Source organism: Stigmatopora nigra, chromosome 23 (assembly GCF_051989575.1).
Source record: "Stigmatopora nigra isolate UIUO_SnigA chromosome 23, RoL_Snig_1.1, whole genome shotgun sequence".
In the NCBI taxonomy this organism is placed as follows: domain Eukaryota; kingdom Metazoa; phylum Chordata; class Actinopteri; order Syngnathiformes; family Syngnathidae; genus Stigmatopora; species Stigmatopora nigra.
The window spans coordinates 7,422,696-7,435,935 of record NC_135530.1 but is presented as its reverse complement, the minus strand read 5'-3'; the positions used below and the strand labels follow the sequence as shown (position 1 = coordinate 7,435,935).

The 13,240-nt window shown below is 40.1% G+C and overlaps 2 protein-coding genes across 2 annotated transcripts in view; both read right to left on the bottom strand.

The window, feature by feature from the left end:
* LOC144181119 (putative RNA-binding protein 46) overlaps positions 1 to 13,240 on the bottom strand; it is a 44,626-nt gene that overhangs the window by 17,059 nt on the left and 14,327 nt on the right. The window lies entirely within an intron of this gene.
* LOC144181107 (general transcription factor II-I repeat domain-containing protein 2-like) lies at positions 7,447 to 9,705 on the bottom strand. The gene has a single exon (XM_077709408.1). The coding sequence runs from the start codon at positions 9,657 to 9,659 to the stop codon at positions 7,851 to 7,853; it is 1,809 nt and encodes a 602-aa protein (XP_077565534.1). The 5' UTR covers positions 9,660 to 9,705; the 3' UTR covers positions 7,447 to 7,850.

Below are 13,240 nucleotides of genomic sequence, written 5' to 3'. Positions count from 1 at the left end.
CTCGTTCATTTGCTCACACACTCACTTGCTCACTCACTCAAGGGTTGCTGGAGCCTAACCCATCTAGACCCTAGACTGGTTGCCAGCCAGCAGTATAGGCCACACAGAGAGACAAACAACTCTCTGCACTGTCTACCACCACTAGCGGGAATCGAGGCCACACCTGATGCCACCGAAGTTAAGCGAGTTATCCTCTATACCACAAAGCCGCCTAAATCTTTACCAAAAACGTACAGTATATACAGTATACAATCTATGAGGATGTCTGAATTTTGCGGGAACTTTTGAGAAAAGGAAGAAAAAAAAGAGAAGACCGTACAAAGAAAATTCTCTATTTTACTGGTGCTTTGATTTTTAAACAAGATTACTTTTTATTTTCAAATTCATGTCTAAACCTTCACTTTAATGCTCACCCCATTCCCAATGATTAACTTATTGATTGGTGTCACATACTAGTTAGACACACTTAGAAGAGCCTTACACAAAAGCCTGATTGGACCTTCTCATTTAATATTAAAATGAACTCCCTACAATTAATTCCAGTTTGCCTTACGTTTACACAGTCAATTATAAAAATTTTGAGTAGCTTTAACTTACGATCTTCTACAGTCAATCTGGTTCTTTCTCCCAAAATTAATTTCCAGGTTCCTGACGCACACTAGTTGTTTCCTTAACAAGAACCTAGATAGTAACTTCAACAAGCCAAGGAAGAAGTGAAAAAAAAGGTTTGTCGGTTCTCAGACACACAAAAAAAAAAAGAAATAAAAATCTGATCATGTAGTGAATTGACATTTTCAAACAATCCTCCATTTTTTTTCCAATTGACCTCACCAAGCATATTAATTCATGTTGGGAACAAAAGTTGATTTCATCAACAACACTAGACATGCAGCTGAAGGAAAGAAAGATTACATGAATAAACAGCACATACGGAAACATGGAAGTTATAGAATCTTACTGTTTCCACTGTCAGATCCAGCCGCTGAAGAAACCTAGAAAGACCACAGCACAGCACAAACATACATTCTTGTTGGCCACGCCCTCCACCTTTGCATTATTCTCCTTGTTGTAAGAAAAAAAACTAACACAGCTGATTGTAAATGAACTGTTTTATGATTTTTTTAATGAAATGTCATCGTGTTTCTCCTTGACCCGTCGTTATTGAATATTTTTGGAAAGGATTTTACATTCACCATCAGTGTTGTACAGCCCCCTGAAGACAACTTGAAAGATCAAATAGTTTTTCATGTGGCAAGTTGTATATTGTATACTAAAGTGTCTATGAAACATGATACTATATAAATGTAAAGCTTATTACACCACGTTGTAAGCAGCAATTAAAAAAGTGTAGGACATCTTGCAAGGAAGAGATACATGGCCTAACTGGTAAATTAGGAAGAGTTTGCATTGCATTTCCGGAGAAACTCCTGAATTTTCCGAGTGGTTGGCAGCCCTGAAACTGCTTAACATGCACTATGGCAGAAGCAACACTCAGTATATAGATGAAATTCAGGTGAGATAGAAGAATCAAATGGCGTTGCTTCAACTAGGCAGGAAATCATACAATGTGCTTATTGGTGTCATTGCAACAGGAAGTGAAAACCGCGCTCATCCAGCTGCAAGTAAGCATTCACATTCATGCAGACTATGAGCGGAGAGAGATGAATCCTGCTCACTTGTGGGTGCTGCTGATGGCTGCTTTGAGCCTTGGTAAGATCATCTTAGGTCATTTCTAATTGTAATCTATGTCTGTCACCTTAGTTGCTCTCTTATAGGAAATGGCGACCAAAGGGTAAACGAGCCGACAGGGTATGTGCAGGCAATGGAGGGAGCGGCAGTGACGCTGACCTGTAGCTACGATACCACTCTTGGAAGCAAGTACATCTTTTGGTACAAACAGGAAGAAAATACATCAGCCGAATTCGTTTTGACGATCTCTGAGAATGGTTATGGTTGGGTCTCAAGAAGGGATAAGTTTTCTGACAGGTTTACCTCCAGCACAAATACCAGTGCCCTGCAAACTCAACTATATATCAAGCAGCTGAAACTGGGCGACTCAGGAATCTTCTTCTGTGCCGTGCCCACGCTGATACATCCACCTGTGTGCCTGTACAAAAACACGTCACGCATCACTTTCATAGGTCGCAATAGGGGGTGGTGGTGGGGCCCAGCTTCACTGAAGTAGGTGGTGTCAAATATATCTTCACTAGCCTATGACACAACATTACGCACACTAATCATGCATTCTGTTTGTATAATTCTTGTATGTGTTGCTCATTCCATACTTTGCGCCCCATATTTCCGTCCCTGTTAAACCCTGGCTGTTTAGGAAGGTAGGATTTATTTCAATTCTAGCCTGAAGGACTCTGCCAGGTATAAGTCCTAAATTAAGTTGATTAACAGACGAGCTAGTCGTAAAGATTTCCTTATATGAACATTGCTTTTAAAGTGAAACCCGACCACTTATATTCAAATTAACGCCCATGTTAGACAGTTGGAAAATAATTTATAAACGGGAGTCAGATTATCAAATTGTGTGCGTGTGTGTGTGTGTGTGTGTGTGTGTGTGTGTGTGTGTGTGTGTGTGTGTGTGTGTGTGTGTGTGTGTGTCATCATTTCTATGCCGAATTGAATTTATCTTCAACCTGCACAAGGGACTAAACATGGAAATTTGCCTTTGGGTATAATCTTACATATTTACAAATATATGTTCATTAACATGAAGATGTATGTGTTCATAAATGTGTATTGTCCTTTTTATTAAATCAATAAAACTAAAACCAGTTCAATAGCGGTGTGTTTTTTAAGCCGGTAATTACATGGGCACAAAAAGCATCTTAATTGTTAATTTCCTTGGCCTATTTGAACCCACTCTCCTCATTTGAGAACAGCAGAGAATGCCTTAAATGCCTTGGTGGTAAACCACTTGAAAGTAGGAACCTAGAATGAATATTTACTAGATTGTCTCTTAACAGATGAATGGGGGGGGGGGGGGGCAAACACAGTCCCCCACTATCAGAAATTATGCAGTCGAGATTCCCACATTTAAGGGAATCGCACGGCACAAGGAGACGGACAACCATGCACACCCACACTCTTACCTAGGGGCAATGGAGAGTGTCCAATCAGCCTACCATGCATGTGGGAGGAAACCGGAGTACCCGAAGGAAACCCATGCAGCCCAGGGAGAAAATGCAAACTCCACACGGGTGGACGTGACCTGGATTTGAACCGAGGACCCCGCCTTGTTCTAATACTCAATTTACTTCATTAATTAATAAAATCAATACTCAAGTACTAAGACATTAATTACTAAGAGCAGCCAAAAGTTGCCTTCCTGTAAGTAAAAATAGCACAACTTGTACATATTCTAATTTTGCTTAATAATCATTTTTTGGACTCTCCCACAATTATGGGACGACCTTGAACACCTTAAGGCGGAAGCTCCGCCCCCGTGACGTCAAGCGAGCAAGCTGACAACGGCCACGCACGTGTTTTTTGGCCATGGTGCTCACACCGTTGTCGTGTGCTCGATCTCGCCGGTTTGCTTGACAATGCCCACGCCGATGGAATGCTGTCACATCTCCTAGGCTCATCCTTGAAGCCCAGCTCTTTCATTACCAGGTAGGCTCCGGGAATAAACGGCGCCATATTTTCCATATATTCCTCTTCTACCACACCTGAAAAAATTGATCAACTCATCAGCAAGCTGTCCAGAAGCTAGATACCGATCTAGATTATTCTTATCAGGTATGTTGATAGGGGAAGATAGGAAAAGTATCCGGATACGGGCTCTCGAGGACTGAAATTGGCCACCCCTGTATTTTGTGATATGCTAGCTGTTAGCATGAACCTTACGATAGCACGAAAGCTAACGCAAGCTAGCACATGCAAGACGGCTCAGGTAAAAGTCGAGTAAATTTATCACTCAAGTCCATTTCCTGCATTTTCACGACCGTGCTATGGGTGTTAATACATTTTCGTACTCATAACGCCACACGCTCTTTTTCTGTCCTGGAGGGATTTTTTTAACACGGAAAATACACAGAAATTGAATCCTAAGTCAGTTCTCAATTCTTTGTTTTTATTTCAAAACGATAAGACAGCCTGACTCTCGTTCTTTTTTCTCCAGTAGGTCAATATTGGCGTTAATTTGAATAATGGCGTTTGTGTTTCAGTACCTATTTGGACCGCGAGGGTGTAGTAGTGAGGAAATTGTGTTTCAAGACAAATGTGGAATTTGCAACACTACACTTGAGTGATAATATAAACAGAATATAAACATACTTTATATTTATATGATGTTAGTCATGCATTTCGGTTGTGGGTAAAACTTCTGATGTTAGCCATTGTTTGTGTTCTTTTGCACTGGAGGATTTTGTGAGATAATTGACAAACAATCATAGACATGACATTATATGAGTCTATTGTTAATTCTCTTCATTTGCTCAAAAAAAAATAGCCTTGTGATCTGAATCCCGCTTAAAAACTCTCTCCCTCTTCACAGAGTGAATAGATGGGGAAGAAAAACAAAACAATTGACACGCTGAAAGACATTCAGTTCTTTCCTTATAACTCTATGAGCTGCCCCAGACGATCGATGGCTGTCCTCCAAGAGGTGAGGCTTTATTGCATTGCTTCGCAAAAATTGAAATATGTAATCATAGATTATACTATGACAAGCTTCAAATCGTAATATTATGAGTTTGATGTCCTGTTTGTGCTTATTTTTATGTCTAGTAAACCGGAAGCTCTTTGGTTTTCCAGACTTCAACTTTTATAGAATTAAGTCTGTGTGAGCACAAAACGGCTCTTTTCTTAACGTCAGGTTGAAGTAATATTGGGAGGAAAAAAGTCGCAATATTACGAAATTTAAGCCATTTTTCTGGTGTTATGGATTTTGAACCGGAAGTTGTTTGGTTTCAGCGGCATCAACTTTTGCCGACATAAAGTCTCTGAGCACATGACTTGTGTGTAATATTGGGAGAAAAATTCAATTTTTTTAATAATGTTTTAAACCGCTGCATTAACTATTTTAACATCAATCGAACTGCAAGCTGTTGGGGTCTGCTTTGCTGAAATTCGATTGGTTTAGGAAAAAAATAGTTTCTGAAATAATTTGGGTGGGATTGTTTATTTCCTGATAATAAAACTTTTAATGAGAACGACTTTATAATGTTAATATAGTGTTAATATAATGTTAATCTAATAATAATAATATAATGTTAATATAATATTTATAATAAATAATGAACAATAAAACATTGAAAAAAAATCCAAAAAAAATAAAATCAAAGAAAATAATTTAACAAATAAATCTTACAGAAAATATATTTTAAAAAATGAATCATAAAGAAAATAAAATAAAAATGAATTATAAAGAAAATATTTAAAAAATAAATCATAAAAAATATAAATAATAAAATAAATAGATAAAGGTAGATTTTCAGCTAGCGGTGTACCATGACATTTTATCCAATGCAAAAAGTGCCACAGCTCAAAAAAGGTTGGGAAACTGCTTTATTGAACAAACAAAAAATATTTAACGCCCTCTCGCAGGTGAACATAACAATGAAATCAACAAAAGAATAGTTCACATTCTTAATAGAATTACAATTAAGAGTACCTTAACACCAACCACCACTTGCTCCTAAATTGTTCCTCATCTACCCCCCCCCCCCCCCCCCCCACTGCTTTTTTACTCGAAGGTTAGAGTAAATCTGTTGTTTTCTTTGAGGGATTGTATCTCCTCATTCACTGCATGGAGCCACTCTTTAGATTTGTCTGAGTTTAAGGCTGAAGTAAAAGTCGCAGGTATGTTGCACATCATTCTATAACAGGAATTGATATTACTTTGGATCTGCTTTGTCTCTTCATCTTCTGCATCCTTAGAAGTCTTTTAGATAAGATAGTTCTCTTCTCACTTTAGAAGGGTATTGTTTTGGTTTGGGTTTTACATTGACTTCAACCTCCTCAGCCTTAACAGCTGGAACCTGGACTCTTTCTGGTGTTGATCTACTGTCTCCCTTGAATTGCAACCTAAGCTCATCAAAGTCGTCATAAGATACAAATTTGGCTACCCGACACTGGTCAAGTTATAACCAACGTCATTTCTGAATGTCATCATAGTTAGTGTCCCATAATCTCATGCCATGTTTGCAAATCAAAACATCCCATGGTCTCATCACACTTCACATTGTGATTTACTGCTACTTTGTGCCAATAATCAAGTCTGTTATCTACATTAATGTTGCTCAAACTAAATTAATTATTATAACTGATCATTCATAACACCATACACAAGACACTGCGGGTTATTGGGCGCATCGTTAAGGTAACTTGAATGCACACGAAAATATGATATGACATGATAAGCTAGCTGCTAGCAGGACCCCCTTTTTTTAAAGGTAGCTGGAGCTTGCTTGTCCTTTGTTGAAGTAATGAACAGTGTATAGGTATTAATTGGTGCTCAAACATTTACATATTCACCTTATGTATCCGGCAATTTCTGGAACCTGGGTTTCGTTGCACTGCATTAGCATTAGCACGGCAGGCAACCCCCAAACCTTTCATGACGGGACTTTCAAACTATTGCTGTATTCACTTGAACATATGAGCAGGTAAATATGCTCAGTTTGTTGCGGTTTCTTGGAAAAAAACGGTTTGTAGTGAGCCTCTTTTGTTTTTTGCAGGGTACTCCCAACGTTCATTGCGCTGCTGTTGGCAAAGAAGTTTTGGATCCTGGCACTCTGATTGAGCCAGAGACGGTGCCTTGCACTGACCCGGCTGGCAGATGTAGCTGTTCAATGGCTCCTGCTCTCTCAGCATGGGGAAGGTTCCCTTCTCCACCAGGATCTTCAAGCACTCCTTGCAGAAACCCTTAGCGTGCAATAGTAAGTACACATTCGCATCCACCCCAAAATACTTTCTGCCTCATTTTAGGAAATTCAAGTCCTCGTTATTATGAAGTTATTTGGTTTGAGTGATGTAAGGTCTTTAGCTACTTACTCTCTAAAATATCCTGCGGGAACAAAATAGGAAAACGATAAGACTAAGGTCGAAAATGAATAAACAAATTTATTTTGACGCTACCTAAAGATGAAGTTGTTTAGTTTGGCGTTAGTGGCTTAAGGACTATCCACACGATACTACTTTATCCGCAATAACAGGAGATTAAAATCATATTCTGAGAGAAATAAATATCTTATATTGGGATTTATTTTGACCAAAGCTGAAGGAGAATTTTTTTTTTTTTTAAACAAAGGTAAATTAGATGTTTGTATAAAGTATCGCCGAGAGAAAAACTGGGAGTGCATGAGAATAGAGGGAAAAAAAGTTAGGGGGTGGAAGCAAGAAACATTGCCATAGAGCAGGGATGGGCAAACTTTTTGACTTGCGGGCCACTATGGGTTATAAAATTTGAACAAGGGGCCACAGCAGTACATTGACTGCTGGGCCAAATATAATAAAGCGTTGCTTGTAGTATCCAAACCTCATAGTACAGCAAGCACATGCAAATAAATGTTCAACACGTTTCACTAACATTGAGGACTGCATTTTCCAAATGTACAAGAGAAATAGTAGGCCAAATAGATTAGAATAGAAAACTGTGATCTATCAGCCCTGGAGATTGCATCTGTTTTTAATACAATTCAATTGAAGGCACCAAGTAAAACAAATATCAAAATTTATTGAAATCTTGATGAATATAACTTTCAACATTCAAAACATTACTACCCAACAACATAGGCGACTAACCTCAATCCTTTCTGTCCCGCTGCAGTGCGTAATTAAAAGATGCGCCCTTTCAAACTTTCAATTTTTTTATCATAGTAGAAAAACTCGAACTTTTAGTGGGAACAGTGTTGTTGGTCTCCCTTTTTTGCCAGTGCATCAAAGTTTGGTGTTAGTTTTGTTGTGGAAAGTCTCAGGATAGATCGGAGGTGTTGGTCAGTTAACTTGGATCTGTGACGGGCTTTGTTGATGTTCATGATGCTGAACGTCTGCTCACAAACGTAGGTCGAGCCAAACAACACCAGCATCTTCTGTGCCATCCTCCGCAGGTTTGGAAACATGGCTTCATTAAGTGAAGCGTAAAAGTCATCCAGTTTAGAAGAGTTAAACTTCTCCTTTGAAGTGGAATCGGACTGAAGATCAATCAGTTCCAATTGCAACTCCAGTGGCGCTGTTTCAGGGTCTTGTGATAATGGACAGGAGACCAACAGAAGTGACTTCTCAATTTTTTCAAAATCTGAGAACCGACGGCAGAATTCTCTGTGCAGGTCGTCCAGTGTTTTGCAGTATTTCTTTATGTTTCGGGTGGCCTCTTTTAGCGTGGCTAGAGTGGGAAAATGAGAGAACGATTTGTTTGACATTTGTCTGGAGAATAAAATCAGCTTCGATTTGAAGGCTCGCACATTTGTGTACATGTTGTGTACAAATTGATCTTTCCCCTGTAGTTTCACGTTCAGCTCATTCATGTGCGAAAAAATGTCAACAGAAAAAGCAAAGTCACACAACCAGTTCACGTCTCTCAGCTCGGGAAACTCTTCGGATTTCCCAATTAACTCCAAAAAGGAGATGATCTCCTCTTTGAGCTCCCATACTCGTTGTAGCACTTTGCCCAAACTTAACCAGCGGACACGGGAATGGTAGAGTAAGTCCTGGTGATCCGCATCAGTTTCCTCCAAGAACGTAATGAACTGACGGTGATTAAGTCCTCGTGCGCGTATGAAATTAACAAGTTTTACAACTGGATCCACGACATGATTAAGCTGCAATACAGACTTACACAGAGACTCCTGATGAATTATGCAATGAAGGAAGATAAGATCCTGCCCAGGGTTTTGTTCTTTCACCTTATCCTGGATTCTTTTCAGCAGTCCGACGTTTTTTCCAGTTAAATTTGGCGATCCATCTGTGGTGACATTGGCAAGTTTATTCCATGGTAGTTTCATTCTCTCAACGACAGCAGACAAATGTTCATATAAGTCCTCGCCTCGCGTTTTCCCCTTCAGCGGCTCCATGCTCAAAAGTTCCTCAGTTATCTCAAAACTTTTGTTTATCCCGCGGATAAAAATGAGGAGCTGAGCAGTGTCTTTAATGTCCGTACTTTCATCAAGCGCTAATGAAAATAACTCAAAGGTTGCCGCTTTTTTGTTTAACTCGCTCACTATATCTTCATCAATGAGTTCCACACGGCGAGTTATTGTCCTGCGTGATAAGCTGATTTTTTCGAACTTGCCTTTGCTCTCCGGACACAAAACACCAGCTGTCTCTATCATGCATTCTTTCAAAAACTCGCCTTCGGAGAAAGGCTTGCTAGCCTTTGCCAGTTTGAAGGCCAGCAAAAAGCTTGTCTTTATGCTTGCCTCTTGAATTGCAGTTTGGCGGTGAAAAAAATTCTGCTGACTCTGCAAATTAGCCACCAATCTCTGAGCAGTAGCCGCTCGTTGTTGTGTTGATTGCTTGCTAGCGTAGTTTGCATGCTTCGTGGCAAAGTGACGGCTGATATTGTACTCTTTGAAAACAGCAATAGTTTCTTGGCATATCAGACATACAGCTGTTGATCGGACTTCAGTGAAGAAATATTTAGTTGTCCACTCTTTATTAAATACACGACACTCACTGTCCACTTTCCTTTTCTTTGGTCCGCTCATTTTTACAGAAGGGCTCAAATGACAATGAGAAAATTAAAGAGGGATAAATAAAGAGAAAGGCGCGACTCAACAAAGGCCTAAATGTCAGCGCCCCATTTATTGGTGAAACACGGTATTGCATGGACAAGATGTAATGAATGATTTATGAAGCATTATTATTTTATTTATTGGACAAGCTCGACGGGCCGGATTAAATTGTCTAACGGGCCGTATACGGCCCGCGGGCTGTAGTTTGCCCATGTCTGCCATAGAGCAAGGGTGGGCAATTATATTTTCTCGGGGGCCACATGAGAAACAGAAAAAGTTATGGTGGGCTGGACTAAAACACTGAACTCCATTCTGCATATGTTTCTTTAGAAAAAGCAACCCTGTTTTGACAAGTTGATACAACAAATAATAGTATAGTTGGAGCTGCCTAACATCGAAAATGGCTTGGTTGATTTATTGATTGATTAGCCTCTCTGGTACTAAATTCTGGGGGCCAAGCTTCTTTTTTTTCTGTATTGTATTGTATGTCGGAGTGATAAAAAACGGGTTAAAAATGTTCTCTTTTAGTCGTCTAGTTTTAAAAATTCTGCGACCAACTTTGGTCTTGTCCAGAGGTCTTGGATAGTTAGATTTGTGGGGTCATTTGGACACGAAAAAAGATGCTCAGTATTGTGGGGGGAAAAGTTGCATTTTGGGCAGGCATCTTGTATTCCTGGATCGATCCTGGACAGGTAGCTGTTTAGTTTCCTGCTGTAGCCTGATCTGAGCCTGGCAAGCTCGGATCTCACCTTCCTGCTCAGCGTTTTTTCTTCTTGGTTTATTAGAGGTGGTAGGGCATTGAGGACTTTGTTGGGTTTTGCCTTGTTCAGGATGTTTTGAACTTCTTTGGTGTGAATGGATTTGACGCATTGTTTGTAGTCTTCTTTGGTAGGATTTGGCTTGTCGTATTCTTTTTCTATTTCCTTGCTATGCTGTGGGATGATGGTCTTTTTCATCTTTCTTGGTTTCTGGTTTGCTTGAAGAAGTCTGCGACCTGGATGGCCTTCAAGATGGCATGCAGCCAGGTACTGCTTTCCGGTCATTTCACAGTGCTCCTTCAGAGGCATAACCGCACACTCAGCATGCAGGTGGTCTATGGCTGACATAGAGAGACATCCAGATGCTATCCTGAGTGCTTGGTTTTGAGTTGATTGAAGCCGGTTCCAGTGTGTGTCTTTAATTATTGGCGACCATACTGGGCTCGCATGTTCAAGGACAGAGCGGACGATAGATTTGTATGTTAGGAGTAGTGTTTCTTTTTCACAACCCCAGCTGGAGCCTGCTAGTGATTTAAGTAGGTTCAGCTTTTTCTTTGCCTTTGCAACTGTCTGCTTGATGTGCGGGCCAAAGCAAAACATAGTATCAAATGTGACGCCAATTAGTTTTGGCGTTTTTTCCAGTTTTACTGGTACCCCTTTGATGGTGATCTTGGGGTGGAGGTTAGCTTCAGCAGTGGCTGGGGTAAACCAGGTCACTGTGGATTTCTCCGGGGACACAACCAGCTGTCGTTCTTCTAAAAAATCTGCCAGCTTCTCCAAGAAGTTTTGGCTTTGGCAGAGAGAGATTTGACGTTCGTACCTTTAACAAAGATTGAAATATCGTCCGCATATTGTATTAGAAAGACATCTTCAGGTATTGCAGTAAGGTTAGAGAGGTAGAAGTTGAATAGTATTGGTGAGGTAACCGCTCCTTGCGGCACACCTGTCCTGACATTGCGCGAGCTGGATGTAGCATTCCTGAAATTTACTCTTGATTCTCTTCCTGACAGGTAGCAGTTGAGCCATCTCTTTATACAGCTCGGTAGGGTGGTCAAATTCAGGTCTTTGAGTAGCTTTTCATGAGAGACCATATCAAATGCCTTGCTAAGGTCGATTTGGACTAGCAGGGTACGGTTTGCCGGTTTATTCTCATTAAAGCCGCCTGCCACTGATTCTGTGAACTCGTGCAGAGCTGTGACAGTGGAGTGGTTTGACCTGAAACCATGCTGGATGTCAGGGACTGGAAGATGTTCTGTGAGGGTTGGTAGAATAACTCGTTTTAGGATCTTTATGCTGGGACATAGAAGAGAGACGGGACGGTATGATGAGGATTCATTTGCAGGTATACCAGGTTTAAGAAGAGGAATAATGATTGAGGACTTCCAGATTGCAGGAATCAAACTTGTTTTCAGGGACAGGTTAAAAATGTCGGTTAAATATTGTAGTCCTTTGTCGCCTGAATGTTTAAGGTGAAGAGTAGATATTTTGTCTGGGCCTAAAGCTTTCGAAGCCTTGGCTTTCTTTATTGCTTCCTTTGTCTGGCTTATAGTAATTGGTTCCATGTTGTTGTTGTTGTTTTTCTTCAGGTCTTTTGTAACTCGTCTTGCTGTTCTTGTTGTCTTGTGGGGTATTACTGATGAATATTGTTTGTTGAATTTGTCCGATAATTTCTTTGGAGTTGTCATGTATTTGCCTTTAAATTTTATTGCTTCATTGTTGCTTGCTTGTTTGCCACCATTTAAATGTTTTATTAGTAAAAATTGTTTGGTTGTGTCTGATTTTTTGTCTTCAATTGTTTCTTTCCATTTCTCTCTCCTATGTTTGTTTATAATTGATTCTATCTCTCTATTTAGTTCTGTTATACGTTGGGAGTCAGGGTCAGTTTGTCCTAATTCGTCTCTTGTTTTTATCTTGTCTATTGCTTCTGTTGGTACCTCGGGTAATATCGTTTTTATTCTTCCTGCTGGAATGGTTTTGTTGGCTGTCTTATTTAGAATTTTCCAAAAATGTTGTTCACCCCTGTAGACATCTGTTGGGGCTGGAAGTCTGGAGAATTTGTTTTCTGTTTCAGTCTGAAAGTCTTGCCAGTTAGCTTTACGAAAGTTGCTGAAAATCCTATTGTCGCTGGTTGTTGGTCTGATGTCAGTTTCTATCTTGATTATGATGGGAAGGTGGTCGGAACCAAGGTTGGTTTTGACCTCCCAGGAGATGTAGGACATCAGGGATAGGCTTGCTAATGATATGTCTGGTGATGATGGTTGTCCGTTTGTTGGTAGTCATGTTGGGTTGTCTTCGTTAATAGTTCCAAAATCTGCATTTCCTATTTCGTCAGCAATGTCTCTGCCTCTGTCATTACTTAGTTGTGAATGCCAAAGTGTGTCGTGAGCGTTCAGGTCTCCTAGGATTAGGGTATCTTTCATCTGGAGGAAAGGACGGATAGATGCAGAGTAGCCTGTGCCGCAGCTGCTAGTGGGAGGGATGTACAGATTGATGATGTTGATGTTGTCGACCTTGATGCCCTGGCTTTCCAGTTGATTGTCCTTTGGCAGGTCATGTATTTGCTGGAAATGGATGGACTTGTGGACAAGGAATGCCAGGCCTCCACCTTTGTATTTTGCCCTGTCTTCTCTTATAAGGGTAAAATCAGCCGTATTTGGGTCCTTTTGGTTTGCCATTAGTTTTGTTTCCTGGAGGGCAGCTATTTTCACCTTTTGTTCATCCATCCAATGGATGATTTCTGAAATCTTGTTTTTTATTCCATTGCAGTTAAATTGTAAAATTTTCAAGTTAAATTTT

Excerpts from the sequence above, each read along its gene's own strand:
- LOC144181107 (XM_077709408.1), bottom strand. The coding sequence starts at position 9,659 with ATGAGCGGACCAAAGAAAAGGAAAGTGGACAGTGAGTGTCGTGTATTT.